Here is a 26,481-nt window from a genome sequence, read left to right as displayed (position 1 = left end):
AATCGAGAAAGGAAACGAAACAATACCAGAACCTCCATTTAAATTCAGAATGATTGTTTCAACTCCCTTCATGACGGCATCACCCACCCATCTTGCAACATGAGGACCATCTTTTCGAGAGAGAGGAAAGCGGATCACTATTGATCTCATATTAGGCCCCATCAAACGCTGGTGCATCAAGTGACCGACACGTTCTATGAATTGATTCCTATGCTCCTCTCTTACATTTAAAGATACATTTCCAGATTCATCACGCAAGACACCAAGTACACTACTGATATCACATACAATGTCAGTGTGAGTAGTCCATATCGTCTTCCAAGTTTTCGACAAAGTACTGGTCTTGATTGCCTCCTTTAGTGGCAACAAGGACACCAACTGCGAAAGAAGATCAATGGGGAGTTGGGAAATTATATCATAGTTTTCCTGCAATTCAATAAACAAAAACAATGAATAAAATTGTGATAGGTACATATATTCAAAGTAACATATTTAATTTGTTTTGCAAAGGTGAATTCTTACGTCTAATTTGACCATTTTTTGCTGCTGACTCATTGTGCTTAGATGCAGTAAATTCCTTGTAACCCTAATTCAAGGAAACAAAGCAGAAATCGCAAAGATCAGCAGCAGAGATCTGAATTAGGCTGGAATCCAAAAGATCTGGCAAAGATCTATAGTTAAAATAATGAATACATACAGCACACCTGATACCATCCTCAATCTCAAATATTAGAGTCTTGTATATATAGAAATCAATAAATTATAATTTAATTGAAACAGACAATCGTTTTTACATACAAATCACATGGAATTACTAAGACCATATAGATCTTCTTGTACATACAAATCTTGACTATCAAGAGCATACAAATCATATCGTACATACAAATCTAGTATATATAGAAAGCCTAATACTGTAATCGTACCTTCTTTTCCAAAGATCTAGCCCTTTTGCCCTGATTATTAGCAGATGATGGTATTGTAGACTGATCTATACTATACTATTAAAATTCCAAAGAGATCTAGCCCACTTTTGCCCAAGAAATATAGCCCCTTTTTGCCCTGATAATTATCAGACTGATCTATACTATACTATTAAAATTCCAGAGATCTAGCTAGCCCCCTTTTGCCCTGATAATCATCCAATTATGTGATGTGCTATTTGAGTCTCATCTACACTATTAAAATCCCAAAGCCTCTTTATATGGGGTATTTACATGCTCTTAATTTAAACTCTCTGTCACACACATTTCTTTTACATATTTTTTTTACTGCTCCAAATGCATTTTAAGCCCCGTAGTTCTATAACTTATTTTTAAATTTTTTTTATAATATAAATTTAAACATTATATTTTTATTGAGAATAATAAAAAATTAAAATAATTTATAGAAACATAATTAATCGGAGCGGTAAAATGAATGCCGAGTCTCAAGCCCTTTTTAATGAATAAATTACATTTCTCAGTGCTCAATGTAAAGAACCTGGTGTTTTAGGGTGTGTTATAAAATATTTTAATATTTGTAAGAATTTGGAGGATTTGTTTTTCTATTTTTATATATAGGTGGTTTTGCACGGAGAGTATTTTTACTTGACTTGATTGTTTAAGTTATTTTAAACATTACTCCGGTGTTATAGTACTAATTTTGTACATGAAAAAATTGGTGAGATTATGTATTGCATTCCATTTTTAAAATAATTCAAAACACAGATCTATACTAATTTCAGGACCTTTTATCAAAAGTTTTTCATGTGTTTTCAAAACTTCAGCCCTGGTTCACCGAAATATTAATTAATATACGAGACAAGGATAAAATAGAAAGAAATTAAAAAATTATTATATCAGGGATTTAGGAATTTCCTCTTGGAATTTCGAATAGAGAGATAAAATAAGATTTATGTTGAACAAAGAATAGAATAAAAATGGATTAAATGTTTAAAAATAAAATGACGATAACAAGTGGAAAGAAGTGAAAAATAATTTTTTTTTAAATGGCAATTTTGTAAAGTCTGTTTGAGAAAAGATATATATTAAAATCATATCAAAGTATTAAAATATATATATTAGTATATACCAAAGAGAATAACTACATTAGGAGGTTCGAGAATAATTTATATATTTTAAACGTATTTTTATAATAAAATACTGAATAAGAATAAGTAAAAAGTTATATTAAAAATTCGAAACTCGGAAATCTATACTATACTATAATAAGCCAACATAGTATAATTTGTAGTCGTACAAATTTTTGGTTTGGTTATGTTTGTTTAGTTTGGTACTCTTTCTATAAAACTAGAAGTCTACAAGTCTACAACATATCAAAATTGTTAAATAATTTTAAATACTAAAAACACTCATCTTGTATTACAAGACAAAAACTTTATCATTATCCTTATTTATTTATAAAAAATAAATTATAAAAGCTAAATTTTCATGAGAAAATAAAATTAGTTGATTAATATATTTAATTAAATCCAATTCATTAATCAATATTACAAAGATAATATTAAAATTTAAATTATAAATAATAAATTAAGAATTATATAGTCGCAGCACGAGTTAAAGGCTAGTATATATAAATATGGGAGAGCGGCTAGAACTAGTGTAACACCATTGACTAGAGGCTAATATTTCACTCCTTATTTGTTTAGAAGTTATTTATTTGCAAATATATGTGAATGATGGTTCTTGTGAATCAGGTAAATTGCAGTGTGTAGGTTGATGATTTGTACCGGTGATCATTCATGTAAGATCTCGTACGTTTGATTTCAAATGGCATACTTATATATCTAAGTTATCATTGATCACTTTGTTTCAACATTCTTTTTTTTCGATATTATTTTAGAGAATCATTATTTTACCATTCAAGATAGCAAATGATATTATAGTTCCTTTTTAAAATTCAAAGGTGTTTTATTGTTCAAAGCATTCCACCACTTTCTTGATATAGGTTAGTTTCTTTTGTTCAAGAAAGCCACCTAATTTGAAGTTAAGTGACATATTTGTCGATCATGTCACTCGATATATAGTTTTCACTTCTATGAATATCCCTGGACTCGTTGATCGGACTAGATCTACTGCCGCGTGGTTGTTATCTTAATTCTCAGGCTTTGTAATATATATAATAATTTGTATTCATAAATTAACATTGTATAAAAGAGTGAGAGTAGAAGGATTCTTGAATCTGTGGGCTGGATATATACCCATTGATTACAATAAGTTAGCATTATTATTATGTATGATATTTGTCACACTTATGTCTAGTGTGGATACCATGTAGACCTCAATTCAACGAATGCGGGTTTGGGAGCGTCACACCGAATATCGTAAGTTTAATACCATGATATTGCGCTTAACATAGCAATCCTCTAATTAACACGCCAGCCTTCAAAATCCAAAAAGTTGATGATCACAACCTAACTTACATTAATGAATAAGAAGCATTCAACATGTCAACATAGTATAAAATATTTTGATATTATCGTTTAGAAGTAAAAAAATTTTAGGCTTCACCTCTAATCATAATCAAAAGAAAAATATTAACCCATAAATTAAGTGAATTAAATGACAGTAATTTACTGTAAAAAGCTAAATATCCATCACAAAGGGTGTATACTACCATAAATTTTTATGGTAGTATAAATATTTATCATAACATTTTTAGTAAGTACCTCAATCCTCAAATATCCATCACAAACGGTATATACTACCAAACAAAGATAAAAGTCAGAGGTTAGAATAATCAACGCGAAGGGAGTTTGGAAGTACAGGACGGAGTTCTTCAATCTTCTCTGAGCTTGATTTGTTGTCATTAGGTAAATCCACACGGATGAACTCTCTCGAACCGACGTACAATTTCTCTGGTGAACTGATTACAAGAAGATCAAGCTTGAATGCCCTATCAACCAGATGCTTCACAGCCTCAACCTGGCCTGGGCCACCATAATACCCCGTCACCTCTAGTTCTCTGAGATTCTCATGACTCACTTCAGCTAGTCCTCTATGACTCTGGTTGGTCGATCCGGCGTTCCTTGGGACGACTAGTGAAAACTTCAAGCAGAAGAAAAGTTATATTAACACAATAACATCTTATCTCATTCATTTCTATAAAATTCATTTGCATATAAAATGAAAAATAGATAATCTTTGTACTCACATCTAATTGTAGTCTGCTCAAAAAAGGAAATGCCTTCAAGATGTAGCGAATCCAGTCGAGCTCGTCTTCACTATCACATGGATTAAGATTAAGTACCAAATACTTTATGTTACTAAATGTAAATACTCCTTTTGGCAGGGGCAGTACCTGAAATAGAAATATATTAATTTGTTACAATTACGATTTCTAAACTCAATAATAATTTTGTTTTTTTCGATTTCACTTACCCGGTGAACTTGTAGGTTGAGAGTCTGTAGTAGAGGTGCATCAACAGCAATCCTGGAGAGTGCATAAGTTGAAAATTGTACAAATTTCTCTCCAGATACACATGCAAACAGCTGAACCAAGTTCGGCACGTGATCACACGAAAAGTGGTCTAATAGACCGTCGAATTCCAGTATTTCCAGACTCTCGGCATAAAGTTGAATATTCTTCAATTTTAAACAGGATTTGATTTCCAAAAATTTCAACCTAGGGTTTCGACTAGTGAGCTTAAATCTTGCCAACTTACAACACTTCCTCAAAACCAAACTCTCAAGAAAAAAGCACTTGCTAAGTATAACATCCAATTGCTTATCAGTGAGATTCGCACTTTGCAAATGAAGGTTGACAAGCGAATCAAGAGTACTATTTCTAACCGAAAGAGATTTAAGGCTACACGAAATTAACACCAGTTACCTCACTTTACTAGCTTGACCAGTTGCCCTAAGAATCGAAAAAGGAAACGAAACAATACCAGAACCTCCATGTAAATTCAGAATGATTGTTTTAACTCCCTTCATCACGGCATCACCCACCCATCTTGCAACATGAGGACCATCTTTTCGAGAGACAGGAAAGCTGATCACTATTGATCTCATATTAGGCCCCATCAAACGCTGCTGCATCAAGCGACCGACGCGTTCTATGAATTGATTCCTATGCTCCTCTCTTACGACATTCAAAGTTATGTTTCCAGATTCGTCGCGCAAGAGGCCAAGTACAATACTGATATCACATACAATATCAGTGTGAGTAGTCCATATCGTCTCCCTGCTTTTCGACAAAGTACTGGTCTTGAGTGCCTCCTTTAGGGGCAACAACGACACCAACTTCGAAAGAAGATCCACGGGGAGTTGGGAGATTATATCATAGTTTTCCTGCAATTCATGAATAAACCAAAACAATGAATAAAATTGTGATAGCTACATATTCAAAGTAATATATTTGTTTTACAAAGGTGAATTCTTACCTCAAATTTGACCATTTTTTGCTGCTGACTCATTGTGCTTAGATGCAGTAAATTCCTTGTAACCCTAATTTAAGCAAACAAAGCAGAAATTGCAAGGATCAGTAACAGATATCTTGATCAGGCTCGAATCCAAAACATCTGGCAAAGATCTATAATTAAATTAACGAATACATAGAGCACACACCAAATACCATCCTCAATCTCAAAGATTACAGTCTAGTATATATAGAAATCACTAGATTATATTTTAGTTGAACAAGACAATTGTTTTTACATACAAATCACATGGAATTACTAAGACCATACGGATCTTCTTATACATACTAATCTTGGCTACCAAGACCATACAAATCACATCGTACATACAAATCTAGTATATAGAGAAAGCCTAATACTGTAATCGTACCTTCTTTTATATAGCCCTGATTATTATCAGATGATGCTATTGGAGACTGATCTATACTATACTATTAAAATTCGAAAGAGATCTAGCCCCCTTTTGCCTTGATAATTATCCAATGATGATGCTATTGGAGACTATCTGCACTATTAAAATCTCAAACCACTTGTCCCCTTTTATGGGATATTTACATGCTCTTAATTTAAACTCCCCATGTCCCACTCATTTCTTTACATGTTTTTCACTGCTCCAAACGCATTTTAAGCCTCCAATTAAGTATAATTTTATAACTTATTTTTAAATTTTTTTATAATAAAAATTTAAACATTATATTTTTATTGAGAATAAGAAAATTTTAAAATAACTTATGAAAATATAATTAATCGAAACCCTAAAATGAATGTCGAGTCCGGTACTCAATGTAAATAACCTGTGGGACTGGGAAGTAACATATCTTAAGGTGTGTTATAAAATATTTTAATATTTGTAGGAATATGGAGGATTTGTTCTTTTTTATTTTATAGATGGTTTTGCACGTAGATTTTTTTTACTTGATTTGATTGTTTAAGTTATTCTATACCTTATTCTATAGTGCATGAAAAAGATGAGTGAGATTATGTATTGCATTTCATTTTAAAGAGATTCAAAACACATGTTCAGTACTCATTTCATGACTTTTTATCAAAAGTTTTCCGTGTTTTTTCAAAATTTCGCCCACAATAAACTTCGTGCGTCCTCGCTATATTCAATTCTTGATAATTTTCGTTAATTTTTTTTGTATTTATTTAACTTTTTATCAATCAGATATATGATTTTATTCTTAGTGATCATTCATTTAAGGTCTTGTTCTATTTCAAACATTCTCATCTAATTAAGTTATCATTGACCTTATTTCAACATTCTTTCTTTTGGATAGTAATTTAGAGTATCACTGTTTTATCATTCAAGATAGTGAGAGCGAGAGGATCCTTGAACCTGTGGGCTGGAAAACCATTGGTGAGGAGAGTTAGTATATTATTATGTATGATATTTGTCTCACTTATAACTAGTGTGGATACGATGAGATGTGAGTGTGGGGATGCCACACTGAATATCGTAAGGTTAATACTACGACATTATGCTTAACATATTATGCTTAACGTAGAAATTCTCTAATTAACACAACAGCCTTCAAAATCCAACTTGATGATCACAACCAAGATATCTAACTTATATTAAGGAATAAGAAGCATTCAACATGTCAATATAGTATAAAATATTTTGATATTGTCATTTAGAAAAGTAAAAATTTTATAGTCTTCACCTCTATTCATAATCAAACACAAAATATAAGCCCATTAATTAAGTAAATTAAACGACAGCAGTGATTCACTGTAAAAATCTTTAATATCCATCACAAAGGGTGTATACTACCATAAATAAAGATAAAATCAAAGGTTACAATAATCAACACGAAGGGAGTTTGGAAGTACAGGACGGAGTTCTTCAATCTTCTCTGAGCTTGATTTGTTGTCATTACGTAAATCCACACGGATGAACTCTCTCAAACCGATGTACAATTTCGCCGGTGAACTGATTACAAGAAGATCAAGCTTGAATGCCCTATCAACCAGATGCTTCACAGCCTCAACCTGGCCTGGGCCACCATAATACCCCGTCACCTCTAGTTCTCTGAGATTCTCATGACTCACTTCAGCTAGTCCTCTATGACTCTGGTTGGTCGATCCGGCGTTCCTTGGGACGACTAGTGAAAACTTCAAGCAGAAGAAAAGTTATATTAACACAATAACATCTTATCTCCTTCATTTCTATAAAATTCATTTGCATATAAAATGAAAAATAGATAATCTTTGTACTCACATCTAATTGTAGTCTGCTCAAAAAAGGAAATGCCTTCAAGATGTAGCGAATCCAGTCGAGCTCGTCTTCACCATCACATGGATTAAGATTAAGTACCAAATACTTTATGTTACTAAATGTAAATACTCCTTTTGGCAGGGGCAGTACCTGAAATAGAAATATATTAATTTGTTACAATTACGATTTCTAAACTCAATAATAATTTTGTTTTTTTCGATTTCACTTACCCGGTGAATTTGTAGGTTGAGAGTCTGTAGTAGAGGTGCATCAACAGCAATCCTGGAGAGTGCATAAGTTGAAAATTGTACAAATTTCTCTCCAGATACACATGCAAACAGCTGAACCAAGTTCGGCACGTGATCACACGAAAAGTGGTCTAATAGACCGTCGAATTCCAGTATTTCCAGACTCTCGGCATAAAGTTGAATATTCTTCAATTTTAAACAGGATTTGATTTCCAAAAATTTCAACCTAGGGTTTCGACTAGTGAGCTTAAATCTTGCCAACTTACAACACTTCCTCAAAACCAAACTCTCTAGAAAAAAGCACTTGCTAAGTATAACATCCATTTGCTTATCAGTGAGATTCACACTTTGCAAATGAATGTTGACAAGCGAATCAAGAGTCCTATTTCTAACCGAAAGAGATTTAAGGCTACACGAGTTTAACCCCAGTTGCCTCACTTTACTAGCTTGACCAGGGGCACGAAGAATCGAGAAAGGAAACGAAACAATACCAGAACCTCCTTTTAAATTTAGAATGATTGTTTGAACTCCCTTCATGACGGCATCACCCACCCATCTAGCAACATGAGGACCATCTTTTCGAGAGAGAGGAAAGCTGATCACTATTGATCTCATATTAGGCCCCATCAAACGCTGCTGCATCAAGTGACCGACACGTTCTATGAATTGATTCCTATGCTCCTCTCTTACATTTAAAGATACATTTCCAGATTCGTCACGCAAGACGCCAAGTACACTACTGATATCACATACAATGTCAGTGTGAGTAGTCCATATCATCTTCCAAGTTTTCGACAAAGTACTGGTCTTGAGTGCCTCCTTTAGTGGCAACAAGGACACCAACTGCGAAAGAAGATCCATGGGGAGTTGGGAAATTATATCATAGTTTTCCTGCAATTCAAGAAACAAAAACAATTAATAAATTTGTGATAGTTACATATATTCAAAGTAACATATTTAATTTGTTTTACAAAGGTGAAATCTTGCCTCTAATTTGACCCTTTTTTGCTGCTGACTCATTGTGCTTGATGCAGTAAATTCCTTGTAACCCTAATTTAAGGAAACAAAGCAGAAATCGCAAAGATCAGCAGCAGAGATCTGAATTAGGCTGGAATCCAAAAGATCTGGCAAAGATCTATAGTTAAAATAATGAATACATACAGCACACCTGATACCATCCTCAATCTCAAAGATTAGAGTCTTGTATATATAGAAATCAATAAATTATAATTTAATTGAACAAGGCAATCGTTTTTACATACAAATCACATGGAATTACTAAGACCATACCGATCTTCTTGTACATACAAATCTTGGCTATCAAGAGCATACAAATCATACAAATCTAAGTATATATAGAAAGCCTAATACTGTAATCGTACCTTCTTTTCCAAAGATCTAGCCCTTTTGCCCCGATTATTATCAGATGATGATGCTATTGACCACTGATCTATACTATACTATTAAAACTCCAAAGATCTAGCCCTTTTGCCCTGATTATTACCCAATAATGGTATTGAAGACTGATACTATTAAAATTGGAAAGAGATCTAGCCCCTTTTTGCCCAAAGAGATCTAGCCCCCTTTGCCCTGATAATTATCCAATGATGATGCTATTGGAGACTCATCTATATTGTACTATTAAAATTCCAAAGAGATCTAGCCCCTTTTGCCCTGATAATTATCCAATGATGTGATGTGCTATTGGAGACTCATCTATACTATTAAAATCCCAAAGCATTTGTCCCCTTTTATATATGGGGTATTTATTACATGGTGTTGATTTAAACTTTCTGTAGCACACATTTCTTTCCATATTTTTTCACTGCTCCAAACTCATTTTAAGCTTTGCATAATCTATAACTTATTTTTGAAATTTTTTTATAATAAAAATTTTAACATTATATTTTTATTAAGAATAATAAAAATTTAAAATAATTTATAGAAACATAATTAATTAATCGGAGTCGTAAAATGAGTGCTAAGTCCCGTGCTCAATCTAAAGAATCTGATGAGACGAAAGGAGTAACATGTTTTAAGGTGTGTTATAAAATATTTTAATATTTGTAAGAATTTGAAGGATTTGTTTTTGTTTTATAGGTGGTTTTGCACGTAGATTTTTTTTGCATGACTTGATTGTTTAAGTTATTCTATATATTACTCTGGTGTTATACTTTTGTACATGAAAAAAAATGCTTGAGATTATGTATTGCATTTCATTTTTAAAGTAATTCAAAACACATGTTCTCTACTAATTTCATGACCTTTTATCAAAAGTATTCCATGTGTTTTCAAAACTTCGCCCATAATATTCGGCCTAGCTATATTCAATTCTTGATAATTTTCGTCAATTTTTTATATATTTATTTAACTTTTCATCAAATATATAATTTTTTCTATTATGATTTTTTTACTATTATTAGTTAGTATTATATTATTAAATATCCTTTGTGTTTCAGTAATTTGATAAAAAAATTATGATCATATTTCATTTAATATTTTATTTTCGAGTTATATTTATCTCATTATAGAATACCATTTTATTAAAAATTATCATCATTGAAACAATTTTATTATTTTATATATTTCTTACCGTTCCCCAAAATGGATTCCAACATAGTCCATATATAAACTATTCACTTCTCCCAAATTTTAAATTAATTGTCGATCCCCAAAAAAATTAAATATCATAAAATAAATTTGAAATTGTCAGAAGAACAATTTCGTACTCCTAACCAGCCTCATCTTCTGGTAGCTTCATCTTCTCAGCATCTTTGACTTGTGCAGGGGATCCTTTAGAGCACGGGGCTCATCTGCAGGGTTTTTATCTTGATTTACACTGTTTTTATCTTTTTCTAAAACATTCTCATAGGCATCTTTAACTTTAAATGATGATTTCTCAAACCCTTCATGCAATGCCTTAAAGGCCATTACAATAACTCCACCTCAATATCCAAATACACTACAAACAATCTTCCCTTTATTAATCTTCAATTTAGAATGCATGTGACCAATTTGCCGTCATTTATGAAAACATAACTCGTAGCCCTAGCTAGGTGAATATGATGAAATGGCCGACGAGGTTATAATTTCTAATGAATATGGTGGAGCTAATATATATGTCTAGATGTAGAATTCAGAATTTTGGCCAAATTTGGTGGGAGGTATAATTTTTTGGCCTAATTTTTGACAAAAAAATTCCCGTCGAATTTACAGGTTTTTCTTATAGTAATAATAATTTCTTTTCGCATAAGCAGCTGACACTACAAGAAAACAGGTCAAAACCGACCGCAACACCAAAACTGATCGATGATCGCGTGGTCGGTTATAACGCGTCAAAGTAACTGAACGACGGCGTTCTGTGTGACGTGGCAACATATAAAACCGACCGTATACGACGGTCGGTTATGAGTATGACATGGCACAAGCATAACCGACCGTTTCCTGTGGTCGATTATGCTTTCTGCAAAAAATAATAAGAAATTAATTTAAATAAAAATATATGTACTTCAGTCCCTAAAAACGAAAACGACTTCGTTTTTTTGTTTGGTACCACAACCGACCGCCCTATCTTGTGATCTTGATCATAATAATTGACATGTGATCTTGTGTGTAAATTTATGATTAAACATATTTCAATTACATCATTACTTGGATTATTACATAATTCAGGTTCAATTGTTAAAAAAAAATTATCTGCAAAGTGTATTATTCCAGCCAGTCCAATCAACATGACTACAGTATAATGGTAATTAATTATTTACAAAGGAAACATCTGATTCAAGTGCAACACAGAACCGATTAGAGCACAGTGCAGAAAATGATATAAATGATGTGTTACTGTTTTCTCATATCGAGCTAACTAGGGGTGTTAACGAAACGAATTCGAAACGAATACTATAGTTTTTGTATTTGTATTCGGTTTAAATATACATATTCGGATTTGTATTCGTTTATTATCCGAATAGTTATTTGTATTCGTATTTGTATTCGGTTAAGTTCACGAACTATTCATATTCGTTTAAGGCACTCATTTAAAAGAAAATAAAAAAAATAACTAAATTGCTGACACGTGACAAAAGTTATAAACTCCCATACTTCACCAATTCAAGCAAACTATAAAAAGTACTAATAATACAGACTACAGTCATCCAACTCAAATAATATAAAATTCAAATTACTGATTGAACAAACCTGGATAAACCAGAAGGTGTGACATTTTGTTTCTGATTTGTCGGTCTGTGCCTATAACCAGAAGAGCTCCCCTTACCAGTACATAATCTTATTAATTAAAAATATAATATTTTTCTATATAATATAAAATAATATGTATATATATATATATAATTTAATTTCCGAATAATTAAACAAATAGCGAATACGAATATTTATCTATTCGAATTTGTATTCGTTAACAAACCGAATATTTTTTAAGATTTGAATTCGTATTTGTATTTGTTAACAAACGAATACGAATAATGTTAAACGAATTCGAATACCGAATATTTCATTAAATATTCGTTTCGTTAACAGCCCTAGAGCTAACAAGATATATGTTTTGTTTTTCAGCCGAACATATTAACTTGGTTTTCTCATAGTCTTAGAGGTGTTTATAGTTATTCTTTTGTAACGTCTTTGTAAATATATCTGTAGCTTGATTAACAGTCCATGATGAATAAGTTAATCCATGACAAATGCTATATATTTTTCAAGTTCACGATTTATAAATGATGCAAACCTGGACAATTCTATTCATAAATTTTTAAATGTGAGTTATAGTAATTAGAACTACAATAAACAGGGCTATTTACGACGGAAAATAAGCCTAATATCCGTCGTAAGTTTACATTTTACGACGGAAATTATCCGTCATTTTTCTCAAATAGTAAGTTCGAAAAGCCGTCACAATTTTCCACTAGCGTCGTAAGTTTATTCTAGCGTCGCAAGTATTAACAGGCGTCGTAAGTTATTATGATGGGGCCCACAATTTCAGAAAATTTATTGTTAAACTTACGATGGAAATTCCAGCACTAAAACGACGCCGTTTGTATCAATGGAATATTCTCGATTACTTTTAAATAAAAAAAAATTATATATGTGACTTACGACAGAAGGTGTTGCCGTCGTAAATTTATACGACGGAAATCACATATTCGTCATAGGTTAAAGCGCTCAGCGAATCTGTCGAAGTTGTCCATGGCAAATATCCCTGTTTGTTGTACTGCAGGACAGGAGCGAGTGGTATCACATATTTAAGTACAAGGATATGTTTGAAACTAGTTTCTGTTACAGCAGCGACTATAGGCAACTAGGATTATTGCCCGCTTCGCACGGTGGTTTTTTCAATTAAATTTATTTAAATTATAATAACTAAATTGAGAATTAATATTATAATATTGGTTATTTCGGTTATATGCATTTTAATATTGATTAGCTTCGATTTTATTATTAAGATTAATTTAAAATGTTTAGAATATATAGGTAAAAACATCATATGTTGAAGAAAGTTAAACTATCCGTGAAGAGAAAAAATGTTAAATGAAATTGTTATATTTTCTAAAAACCCATTAATTTGTATGAAAGTCAATTATTTGTCGCATTTAGGATAATGTCATTTTGAAGGAAAAAGGTCCATCTTTATCGCACCATACTTCTTGCTTGTGAAAACAACTGGTTCGCTTTTGCTCTTGCGATATGGAGTTCCAAGTTCATCATCACCCATTATCAGCCCTACATGGAATGATAGATAAGCTTCGGGCGGTAACATATCTGTAAGGCACACTTACTTGTTGCCAGAGTCTGCAACTCCTTTCCTTTCTTGACATTTGAAAACTGTTATATCAAAAAACTCAAGCATATGTTCTATTCTCTTTCTTATCAACTCCAGAAGTTGGGGACCTGGATTATCCTAAATAGCAATCAAAATCAGACATACAGTAATACAATATTTTAATTGCAAGTAATTTTTTTTTTTATAGGAGTCCTTTTGTCTTATTTGATTAACTATACTATTTTATTTTTTTTGGAAACAATTCCTTGCACAACCAAATTCGTTGGACTCAAACAACCATGATTTGGAAGGATCTAATACATAAAAATATGACAAAAGATAAGAGAAATATATGCTGTGTAAATATTTTATAAGCCCTCATCTCTTAAATCATAGTATGAAGATCTTTCAAAAAACAGCAAATTTCATCTCCTGCCCAACGCTACAATACACCGGAACAATGCAGAAGCCATCTGGTTGATGAGTACTAAAAGCATGTACTGTTTGAACAATCTGCAGTAGGATAGTTTATAATTATAGAGCGTAGAAATATGCATGAGCACTTAAAGAAGAAGTTATATGATGCAACATAAAAAAAATTTACCTTCCACCATTTGTATCTAATCCAATAATGTAATAAGTAAGAAGTTATATGAAACACGGCCTTCTTGCATTATTCTCATCTGGTTCTTCCTCTTTTGCTTTTTTCTGAATACACATACAACCAAGCTCAGGCCTAGCAAAATCATTACAATTGAGCCTGTTAAGCTGACTATGATTTTCTCATTTTCGTTTCCCTTACAGTCACTTGGTTGAGAATATATATTGGTAAATCAAGTTTATATAATATAATGCTCTAGTGCATCGTGTAAATTGATAAGATAGTACTGCAAGACAGATTTCAAACAACTTAAAGGCATTTTTTGTAGACATGTCCATAAGGATATTATTCTTGTTATTAAATATCATATAAGGTTGTAATATGAATCATGATATGTAAATATGAATCATGATTTTAAATATTGCACATATAAGCTCATCATAAAAAGGGATCATCTACTCTGAACTTACATAATAATAATAATAATAATAATAATAATAATAATAATAATAATAATAATAATAATAATAATAAAATTTGACTCCCAATTATTAGAAGAGTTTTCTCCACAATCCTCTTATCATGTACTCATTTGCTCCAACCATCAAGTCAATTTGCAATCTTCAGTTAATTTTGCAGTCACATTCTGCCTATACGTGGCAACTTTATACAACCCCTGTTTCTTCAACTATTGAAATTTTTACTATTATTCAAATCAAATATATAATTACCTCCTAAATCTAATATATACAATAGCATATCAGTACTCAAGTTCAAATGTACTTCCCCTAAATGTGGCAATATCCATTATAAAAATCTTAACATTGACACTAATAAGAAATAGATGTATCACTATATGTATAAACTCAAAATAATAAAGAGATTAATCCAAAAGAATAGTATATTATCTTGTTTTTTTTTGGTAACAAAGATTTGTATCTTCAAATTAACAAACAATTATCCAACCAAATTAAAGTATAGATTATTTACTCCTTCGCTGTTTGCTAAAATGAAGTCAGCTGATTATTTAAAAAAAAGAAAAAGAATAGAACATACCTTCAGTAAAATTGCAAACTACATTTCTGCAGCTGTTAAATCCATCTGTCTTTATTTGTGCTCTCTTCCTCAGTGACCCAAGGATACCTTTGTTGCATCATATACAAAAGAAAAAGTTGTTGAGAATGCAACAAAGACTGATTTTTGGACATTAGAATCCATTACCACATATATCATTATAGATGACACATGTGAAATACAAAACATGAGAAATCTGAAACAATACAATCATAAACTTGCAAATGTCGAAGACTACTACTATTTTTTAATGTACTTCACCAGTGTAAATTAAAGATATGCTCTTTTGACAATCCTTTATGTGACATGTAAAAAAGCAGTTAATTAGCACACATACCTCTCTCTGGCAAACCTATCGTATGAGATGTCTCCAGGTTTGGGAGGATTGACCATGACACCCATCTGTAGATAGCAGAATCTTTTATTGTAATGATATCGATTTGCTTAATAATAATAACTCAGGATTAACTTACGAATATTTGTCCAGGGACATTTGGACTGAGCGAAATCAATTATTGATCAATTGATCAATTTTTACTGTTACTCAACAATTACACGTACTAATTTAACACAATTACACACACTGATTTAACACAAAGCATAATGTAGTATAACAAAATTAAACTGGTTAAACACTTAATAAATGAACTCTCTCTGAACTAAATCAAGCACTTGGTATGCAAAAATAAAATATATAATCCAATTGGTTTAAACACTTGAATGATCGAACTATCTCCCTCTCGGAACCACAATCAAACACTTGTTGTGCAAAAAGATTCATACCGTATAAAAAACTCAAATAATACAACTGAAAATCATAGAGAACTTTAATCAAACAGTTTATATGCATCCATTCAAAATCATTGATGTTTACTTACCTCAAAATACTAAGAGATCTTGTCACATCTTCCGCACTCAAAAACTGATATATCTTATCTTCAGCTACAAATCTGTAAACATAACATTTGAAAATAATCGGTGCAAATCTTTTAAATCATATATATAAAAATATGACATGCGAAAATGAGTAACAAAGCAGGTACAAAGAAATGAACGCGAACTCAGATTTAAGAGAGAGAAAAGTAAAAGGATGAGAAGTTTGAATTTCAAATTTTCAAAAATAATGATACAGCAGGACATAAAAGTAGCTGTGATAGCCTGTGATTTGATTTTCGTGAGGTATTTGGCTCGTATCCGCCAAAATGCTTTCAATTTCAAAGCGTGTAGAACACAGAAGTATGTAGAAAAGTATGTACATGTAGAAGTGAGGAGGCGTACAACCAAAAGAAACTGGGAAACTGTGAGAAATGAGTATTTAAGTTGTCCCACCACACGTGTCCAAAGACAGCTGTGACAACACAAAAGAAGATGTATAAATACTCGAGATTCAGTGGCATACGGTGTAAATACGCCTCCTTTTAGGAGGACACACTTGTAAATAGCCGTGGAAAAATCCTTCAGGCTTTATAATTTAAAGGGATGTATGTATAGAACTACGGTAAGAAAGATACATGAAGAGCAGTAATCCCTAGTCTCCCTCAGTTATTTTTTTTTTTTTTTTTGACAAAATGCAAATTCATTCCATTAAATAAAATAAGTCTAGTCGGGACAAATCCTCAGTTATTAATTTACACGTGAATGGAGGACACATATTTCTCATAAAATTTAATTTGATAAATTATTTTAATTTTTTTTGAATAAATTTTTTTGTCGTCTAAATTTTTATATAAAAAAGAAAATTTTTACAAAACAATTATATATTTTATATACAACTTGAAATGCCTGTCAAACAATAGAAAAAAAGAAGTAAATAAATGAAAAAAAACAGAGGAAATATTTACAGAATCTCCTTTTAGTTAATCGATAACTGAATAAATTATGTTTTAAGAATTAATTGAAAAATTCGTTAATAAAATATAGGTTTCATTATATTTGTATGATATTTTTTAAAAAATATATTATATTTGACACCGAGTCAAATTTTGTCAAAGTAAATGAAAAGAAGAAAAATTTAGATAATTTATATAATTCGTCAAAAAAGTATTTATTTATATCTTTTTTTACTTATTTTTCATATTATCTTATATTTATCTTAATATACAAATATACATAATTTTTTATTTTTTTTGAAAGGTACAAATATACATAATTGATAATCCAAATAGAAGTTTAAACGAGATTATAAAAATTATTAATAATTTTATTAAGTAGCATTAAAAGCAAAAATGTTATGAATCTAAAAAGAATATAATTTATATTAACTAATAATATTAGAGTAATATATAATTTATATCATGCGACCATCATCTCATTTAGTAATCATGTTTACGAGTTTGGGTTTTTAAGTATGATTTTAAATTATAAAATATATATTCATATTAAAGTCAAAAATTGATTTAAATTAAAAATTTGTTTGAGATATTTTTTGAATGGCTTATTAAAATTTTAATAAAATTATTTATAAATTTATTTTATTTTATATTTTTAATAATTCATAAATCATAATAAATCACAATAAACACATATTTTATAATTATTCTTTAGTTCATGAATCATATTTTTTAAGGGTTAATTATCAAATGAGTCACTTTTTACGCTCGAAAATATCAAGTGCATCACTGTGAAATTTTTGGTCTCATTTGAATCACTAAATTCATAAAATATATCAAATACATACTTCTAATATCTTTCGAGAAGTAAACTTTATTTTTCATTGAGTTCTACACATTTTTCTTGGCTGTTAGGATAATCAAATGAAAGATTATGAATTCTAGTATTTATGATAATATATTCAGATTTTAAGAAATTTATTTATTATTTATTTGATATAAATTAAACAAAATAATTGTAAAATTTAAAATAAATAGTAAATAAATTTCTTAAAATCTGAATATATTATCATAAATACTAGAGTTCATGACCTTTCATTTGATTATACTAGCACCCAAGAAAAATGTGTGGAACTCAATAAAAAATAAACTTTACTTCTCGAAAAAATATTAGAAGTATCTATTTGATATATTTTATGACTTTTAGTGATTCAAATGAGACCAAAAATTTCTGAATGATCCACTTGATATTTCCACGTAAGAAGTGCTATTTGATAATCAACCCTATTTTATTTTTTAAGCTCGGCCAAATATTCTGAACAGTGTTCTAAAAATCGCAGAGTCAGCCGAGTACTCATTCCGAATACTCGTTTTTAACCCCTCGTCCGATCCGAGTTCCGAGTAATCGGGTTCAAAACCAATTTATTAAAAAACAGTCAAAACTCGGTTTGACTCTGAGTACTCGAGGTCAAATCCGAGTTGGACTTATCAATTTTTTATTGTTTTATTTGAAAATTATTTCAAACGATACTAAACATAAATTTATATATGTTTGAGTCTTTTTTTGCAAAGTATTGACATTAATTAGAAAGTATATGTGTTTTATCATTAAAACTTGTGAATGATTATTATGTCAAAAACTATCAAACAAGTAACCTTTATTTGAATTTCATTATTTCAGGTGTGTTATTAAATTATTAATATTATTAGATAATTTTATTATTAATCAGTATATAACTATATATGAAAGAAAAAACTAATTAAAAAAATAACCGATTAGTTATCCGATAACTCATTCCGAATACTCTCCCGAGTTCTGAGCACTCGTTTTTCCGGAACCAAACCGAGTTGGACCGATTTTTACGACCTTGATTCTGAATAAAGAAAACCTAACGATGAACCGGTCTGCTCCATTGGGCCCTGCTCCCTCCCTCTCAGCTTCTTCAATTGAAACTCTGTGTTTGTGTTGAGGTAATTTTGAGTATTAATGTATGTATACATTCTGAAAATTAGTTTTTATAAATTAATTGTGAAATAATGTGTTCGGTTTTCTGCTCTTTTGAGGTCTTGGTTTTAAGTTTACTTGATTTCTCTGTTTTGTAGCTTTGCTGATTAATTCCTGAATTCTGGTTCTGGAGTATTTGTTGACTTTTTCTGATAAAGTTTTGAACTTTATGGATGATCAAGCAATTTTCTCACTGCCCTTTATTTGTTTGTTGTTGGGTTTTAAGGTAATTTGAATACCATTGTGAAGCATTTCAAGAATATGTATTGGGGTTCTTGTAATTGCGATATAGCTGCTGACATTTTGTATATATAGATTTATAGTTTTGTAGTGTTATGAGTTCCTTACACATTTAGAAAGCTGGAACTTTTTAAGAGTTCAAGTGTTTGATTGGGATTATGTATCTTGTATGACGGAAGTCGTTCCTTGTAAATTTGGACTCGGGTTTGTTTGTTAGTGACTACCTCAACCTCGGAGCATTCATATGGTATTCAGTTGAATGTTTTTGAGTTTGATCAATTACTGAAGCAGATTTGTTGTGCAGCTTTGATTTATCTTTTTCAATTTCCGATTTTGACTGTGATGGTGTTTGTGTGTTGTAAATTAGTTGCTATGTGATCAGGAGTGTATCTGGAAAGAATTACTAAGAACGAAGATATATTCTCTTGCCTGTGCAGCTATAATAAATAATTAATGACTTCTGTTTGCGTTCGATTGTCATATGGTGGTTCTTAATTGTTGACAGGGTTTTGACTTGCTAAGTGTTTTGACTTTTATGTTCTAACTATGCAATTTATGCTCCTATGCTGCAGAGCCTATTTATGATTGTAGGTGGATATCTTCTAACCCTGTCAGACAAAATGTCTTCCTTGTTCTGAAGTTATCCGTCTGCAAAAATGGAACCTTAGAAAGTTATAGCTATATGCAAGTCGCGGGGTAATTTTGAATTGGGGGAAGACGGCCTTTTGTCATACAATGGGGGGGGGGGGGGGGGGGGGAGCCTATGCAGTTGATTTCGATAGGCAAACTCAGTTGAGTGAGTTTAAGAAAGAAATTGCTGAAACTTTTAGATATAGTGCTGAGGACATGTCAATCAAAGTACTTTCTCCCTGGAAATAGAAAGACACTTATTACAATATCGAAAGAAAAGGATCTTCAGCGAAGGGTGAACTTTTATGGGAACTTCGATCAAGTTGAGGTGTTTAACTGGACTGAGGATTTTTGCTGCCCGGAACCTTTCAAATGCCTACCAGTAGGTACTTGCAATTGAGTTCTGCTTTATTTGTGATTGGCATGTAGCTTGTACTTTATATATTGAGTATTGTTCTTCTTTTTTTTATTGTTGCAAATATCACTCTTATATACTTGTTTAGCATTCAGTTGCTCATCGGTTCACGAGAAGGAAAAAGGATGAGCCCTTTGTTGCGTCTGGCACGAGATGATAAAGAGAGAGCTTCGTCTATCGATGAACAATGGATTGACGGAGCTCTTTTGCTATTTTCTCGAAATTTTGTAAGTACTCAGTTGCTCATTTTTGCTATTTCTCAAAATTTTGTATAAATATTTGAGTTTGGGAGAATGATGAGCATTTTAACCAAGAAATGAAAACCAAGGGCAAGGATTAGGCCCAACATGATTAGGATTACTTTTGGGATTTTCTGAGTAAGTCCAGGGGTTCTGTGAGTGGCTCTTCAAGGAGATGTCTTTGATTGATATGGACCCTCGTAGTTATAATAAAATTATTCGGTGGTTGCGATCTTAGTCCTCAGGATTCGTAATATATAATAAATTGTGTTTATGAAACATAGTAATAAAAAATGAGAGTGGTAATCCTTGGTCTGTGGGTCGGAAATTCATTAGTGAATTATTGTTATTGTATGATATTTGTTGTAGGTGTGATGAGTGTTGGATGTCTTGGAGACCTCAATTCGTGGGACGGAAATTTGGGGGTGCCACACTAAATATCCTAAGGCTGATATTACAATATTAGGTGTATAATCCTCTAAATTAACACAATAGAGTTCAAGATCGGGATTTGATGGTCATGACCAAGATATCTGAGTTGTATTAATGAATAAAAAACATTCATATGTTCAATAATTGTAATATATTTTATAAATGTATTAAACATTTTATTAAATATTTTAATATTGTCATTTAGAAGTCTAAATTTTCTAGGCTTAATCTTCATTTATAATCAAAAGTGAAATATGAGCCCCTAGATTAAATAAATTGAACGGCCGCGATTCACCATAAAACCTAAACATCTTAATATAATCCGCCGTTACCTAGTTCTTTCTCCTTCCAATATCATCACCTTTCACCGTCCTAAACGCGGCTTTCCTCATAGATGATATTTAAGGCATATCATCATCTTTCACTGTCCCAAACACAACTTTCCTCATAGATCTAGATATACAAGGCGTATCATCACCTTTCACCGTTCTAAACGCAGCTTTCCTCATAGATCTAGATCTAGATATACAAGGCAGCTTTCCTCATAGATCTAGATATACAAGACGTGTGCATCAGATGTGATCTTATGTATATAAATATGTATTTGTCCAGGGTGTATTTGGACTGTATCAAGGTGCAAGTAACCATGAAGAGCTTCACAATTTAAATAAAGCAACAGTGATGATTCGTAGACTCAAGAAGGACGTGCTGACTGAACTTCCTATGAAACAGCATTCTATATCCAAGAATTTCAACCTGGGATTTCAACCTGAAATTTAAGCGCACTAGTAGAAATCCCAGGTTGAAATTCTTGGATATAAAATGTTGTTTCAGATTGAGGAATATTGACCTTTATGCGGAGAGTTTTGAAATACTTGAATTCGACGGTCCATTAGAACACTTTTGGTTTAATCATGTTCCGCAGATGGTTCAGTTGTGTGCATGTGTTTCTGGAGACAGATTTGTAGAATTTTCAACTTACGCACTATCCAGTATTGCTATTGATGCACCTCGACTACGGATACAGATTCGTCACGCAATATCCCAAGTATACAACTGATATCACATACAATATATCAGTGTCGATAGTCCATATTAAGTTCCAACTTTTTGACAAAGAACTTGTCGTCATTGCTCCTCCCTTTAGTGGCAAGAACGACATCAATCGCCAAAGAATATAGGCCATTGTTTTCTTGCAATTCAATAAACAAACAATAAATAAAATGAGATAGTCACATATTCAAATAAAGAATTGGGAAATTTGCAAAAATACACATGTTTTCAAACTTAATTTCAAAAATATTGTGCATATGAGGTTGCAAAGCGTTGAAAACAGTTGCTTTTCAAGTTGCTACAGTTGCAATTGAGATTGCACAACCATGATCAATTATAATTGCCGAAATCAAATACACATTATCAAACCAAACTTCAACTCAAACAAAATTCAGGAAATCATATGACTGATACACCTTGTGTTGGGTTTCGGGGCAACAAACGCAACGGATAATCGACGTAAAATCAAAATTTTCCGAAACCCTAACCGAGGATCCATCTATAAAGTATGGCTGATCATGGAGATACGAAATAATACCTTGTTGAAGTTTTACGTTAGCGAAAGATGGAGGTCCGGAACAAGCAATCACCACGCAGCCCTCGGTCTAAGGATCGCGTCTCTAAGCAGTCCACACGAACGTCTGATCGCCAAAGATCACCGGAGCCGGTACTAGCCGAATGCAGCCTCTCTCTCTCTCTAGCCTCTCTCTTGATGTAGAGCTGCTAGGGTTTTAATGAAACGAATTTTATATAACACTTAACCCTAAAACAATACATCATTATGTATTTATAGGGAAGAGAGATAGATGGGCCAAACCCTAATCGGATTTGGGCTTCTCCAAACCTAATCCGATTTCGGTTTTAATATTAAATTCGAAATTCTAATTACTTAGTTAAGACCGGCTCAATTAAACAATTTATTTCGAACTTAATCATTTAATTTAAATTCAGAATTTAAATTAAAACACCTTTAAACGTTCTAAGTGTGTGACCCTTTAGGTTATTATTACGTTGGCAATAATTTTAATATCCAATAATAAAATTATAAACAATGAGCGGCATCTAGTAATACATCATTGCTACCCAAGTAATAATAATAATTGGTGATTCAATTAAACCTTTTGTGAATAATGTACAATGTAATATAATCCCTTTAACCTTATATTATAGATCAGACTCAAGACATGTATTGTGTCATCCTCTTCATCGTCTAATCCGAATTTCCTTGATCAATGAGTAGACTATTAAACAAATCAATATTTGAGCACGGCCATGCATTTTATAGTCTTACTCAATCAAGAGGCCAATAATATCACTCCTAAAATAGGAGGTTAAATCCTTTCTAGATCATTCATATTTCTCATACGATTCATAATATACCCAATGTACATTTCATCATCACCCGGTCAAAGGTAACTTTTAGTGTAACCAAAGTATACTAATTCTCATATAGAAATATAATGATATCAAGTCAGAGGATCATTACATCATCATCACAGTGAGAATTTCTAATGACACTTATTAACATGTAAAATCTCACGGTGGGTCATTCCAGTGCCATGTGTGGATACATGCACTTATGTTCTTGACTTTAGCATCACTATACCTATGATCAATGAGATGTGATAATCAGTTAACAAACATACCAGTCTTAATGCATCATTATTGTCCCTTAACAATAATACTCGACTAGGGACATTTAGGAATATTGATATTATTCTCATAATCTCATTTCTAAGTCACGTACTTAGAGATATAGAATTACATATAATATTCCAAGGACATTTATTATGCTTTCAATTTATTACGCAGTAAATAAAGACATAATAAATATTTATTCAATAATCAATAAAACATAATCCATAAATGTCTACGATAAAACACAATAGTATTGTCTCTAGGACACCAATACTAACACCTTGATCATAGCATAATTGAACAACAAGATTGGAGATTCCTAGTCTAAGCCACAAAATGGGATTTCTTGATCATACAAGATACAGTTAAACGTTAAGCAACATTTGTGAAAGATGAGAGTGATTAGAATTGTACCGGGACTTGGGTGAGTATAGGCGGTGATGGGGTACAATGGGATAGATACCAGAAAGCTGCAATGGGACAATTTAGTTGCGTTATACTTTTGAGCCAATTCAGTACAGGGCAACTAAATTTTCCCATTACAGCTCTCTGCTATCTATACCATCGCACCATGTTACCTCGTATACCAACCCAAGTCCAGGTAAAATTCTAATCACTCTCATCTTTCACACATGTTCCTAAACGTTTAACTGTATATTGTATGTGATCAAGAGATCCCATTTTGTCGCTTAGACTAAGAATCTCCAATCTCGTTTTTCAATTATAATGATCAAGGAGTATTAGTTATATGATTAGCTGAATTTTGTTGAGTTGAAATTTGGTCTCATACTGTATGTTTGATTTTGGCAATTATAACTGATCATGGTTGTGTAAATTACGTGAATGACCGTGTGTGGTTTGATTGTTGTACCAGTGATCATTCTTTAAGACACTGTTAGATTTCATATTGGTCGTGTCGTTGAATAACTTTCAATTTCATGAATATCCCCGGACTGATTGATTGGGTTAGATTTATTGATTATTGTATTTTTTTTTTAACTTTTAATTTTTTTTTTTCAATTTGGTTTGATATCGAATATGAGGACTCTAAACACGAGACTAGTTAACATGGGAAGGCATACCCATGGTAGTGTGTGAAGATCTATATGAAGATGATGGATATGATCAGTGGCTCCAGTAAGGCCATTGTGTGCAACCAAAGTAGAGTAAGTTGGTGCTATGTTAGGATCAGGCCGGGCGTAGTATCCCGGGAAAAATTAAGGTATTTGGTTTGTGATAGTTGATGGCATAATGGGGTTACCGGGATGGAAATATGACTATATTATTAGGTGAACCAATGAGAATTCAGATAAAATATTTATATTCTTCCAGTTGATGAACTGCTTAAAAAGAATTGTTCAATTGTTTTGATTGATGGATAAGTTATGGCCTTGGCCTTATATATTAATATCTGTGATTATGAGGACAGGTGTTGGATTGGGATTATGTATCTTGTAAGTCAGAAGTCATTCCTTGTAAATTTGGAGTCGGGTTTGTTTTTTGGTGACTCCCTCAACCTCAGGAGTATTCATATGGTATTCAGTTGAATGTTTTTGAGTTTGATCAATTACTGAAGCAGATTTGTTATGCAGCTTTGATTTGTCTTTTTCAATTTCCGATATGTGTGACTGTGTTTGTGTGTTGTCAATTAGTTGCTATGTGATCGGGAGGGTATCTGGAAAGAATTGCTAAGAACGAATATATATTCTCTTGCCTTTGCAGCTATAATAAATAATCAATGACTTCTGTTTGTGTTTGATTGTAATATGGTGATTCTTAATCATCACACAACTTATAGGGTTTTGGCTTGCTCAGTGTTTTTACTTTTATGTTCTAACTTTGCAATTTATGCTCCAATGCTGCAGAGTCTATTTATGAGTGTAGGTGGATATCATCTAACCTGATTGTACAATATGTCTTCCTTGTTCTGAAGTTATCTGTCTGCAAAAATGGAACCAAAGAAAGTTATAGCTATATGTCAGTCGCGGGATAATTTTGAATTGGGGGAAGACGGCCTTATGTCATTCAATGGCGGGGAAGCCTATGCAGTTGATCTTGATCAGCAAACTCAGTTGAGTGAGTTTAAGCAAGAAATTGCTGAAACTTTTAAGTATAGTGATGAGGACATGTCAATTAAGTACTTTCTCCCTGGAAATAGAAAGACACTTATTACAATATTGAAAGACAGGGATCTTCAGCGAATGGTGAACTTTTATGGGAACTGTCAAATGCAAATTGGATGGCTGTCCATGGCTTATTTATGCATCAAGATTAGCCACCACCCAGTTAATATGCATCAAGAAAATGAACTCAACGCACACATGTGAAGGGGCTGCTGTAAAGAATGGAATTGTTGCTGTAAAGAATGGCAGATTACTGGATTACCATGCTGCCACGCAATTGCTGTCATCCACTGTCTTGGCAAAAGTCCATATGAATATTGCTCCAGATACTTCACTGTTGACAATTATCGCTTAACTTATGCTGAGTCAGTCCTTCCAGTAACTAATGCAGAGAAGCCACTCTCAAGTGAAGTAAACGAGGTAGCAACAATAATCAGTCCACCACCAACTAAGCGCGCACCTGGTAGGCCAAAGATGAAGCAAGCTGCAGCACCAGACGTAATTAAACGTCAACTGCAGTGCAGCAACTGCAAGGGCCTTG

The 26,481-nt window shown here is 32.2% G+C and overlaps 1 protein-coding gene and 1 long non-coding RNA gene across 12 annotated transcripts; one reads left to right on the top strand and one right to left on the bottom strand.

Annotated features, from left to right (window-relative positions):
* Window positions 1–3,556: 3,556 nt before the first annotated feature.
* Window positions 3,557–16,811, bottom strand: LOC108197758 (uncharacterized). 6 transcript variants are annotated; one of them, XR_010286117.1, is made up of 8 exons: window positions 16,593–16,811; window positions 16,215–16,286; window positions 15,674–15,738; window positions 15,319–15,405; window positions 5,387–5,450; window positions 4,383–5,294; window positions 4,156–4,302; window positions 3,557–4,049 (listed from the first exon to the last, which is right to left on the bottom strand). XR_010286117.1 is itself a non-coding variant. In XM_017365452.2 (6 exons), exons 1-5 carry the CDS (start codon window positions 16,731–16,733, stop codon window positions 14,282–14,284), a joined length of 459 nt encoding a protein of 152 aa, XP_017220941.1. In that variant the 5' UTR covers window positions 16,734–16,805; the 3' UTR covers window positions 13,928–14,174; window positions 14,266–14,281. The 6 variants fall into 6 exon arrangements, 1 of the variants encoding a protein (XP_017220941.1); XR_010286118.1 differs by having other exon boundaries at window positions 16,615–16,811; XR_010286119.1 differs by having other exon boundaries at window positions 3,573–4,049; window positions 16,615–16,811.
* Window positions 16,812–19,000: 2,189 nt separating this feature from the next.
* On the top strand, window positions 19,001–25,753 carry LOC108197159 (uncharacterized). 6 transcript variants are annotated; one of them, XR_010286477.1, is made up of 5 exons: window positions 19,001–19,136; window positions 19,269–19,657; window positions 19,983–20,426; window positions 20,551–20,682; window positions 21,739–25,753. It is a non-coding gene; the product is annotated as an uncharacterized LOC108197159 (long non-coding RNA). The 6 variants fall into 6 exon arrangements; XR_010286476.1 differs by having other exon boundaries at window positions 19,018–19,136; window positions 19,269–19,396; XR_010286475.1 differs by having other exon boundaries at window positions 19,002–19,136; window positions 19,269–20,422.
* The last annotated feature ends 728 nt before the right edge of the window (window positions 25,754–26,481 follow it).

This window comes from Daucus carota, chromosome 8 (genome assembly GCF_001625215.2).
Source record: "Daucus carota subsp. sativus chromosome 8, DH1 v3.0, whole genome shotgun sequence".
Lineage (NCBI taxonomy): Eukaryota > Viridiplantae > Streptophyta > Magnoliopsida > Apiales > Apiaceae > Daucus > Daucus carota.
Note: the sequence above shows the minus strand (reverse complement) of the source record. Positions and strands in the feature narration are given on the sequence as shown.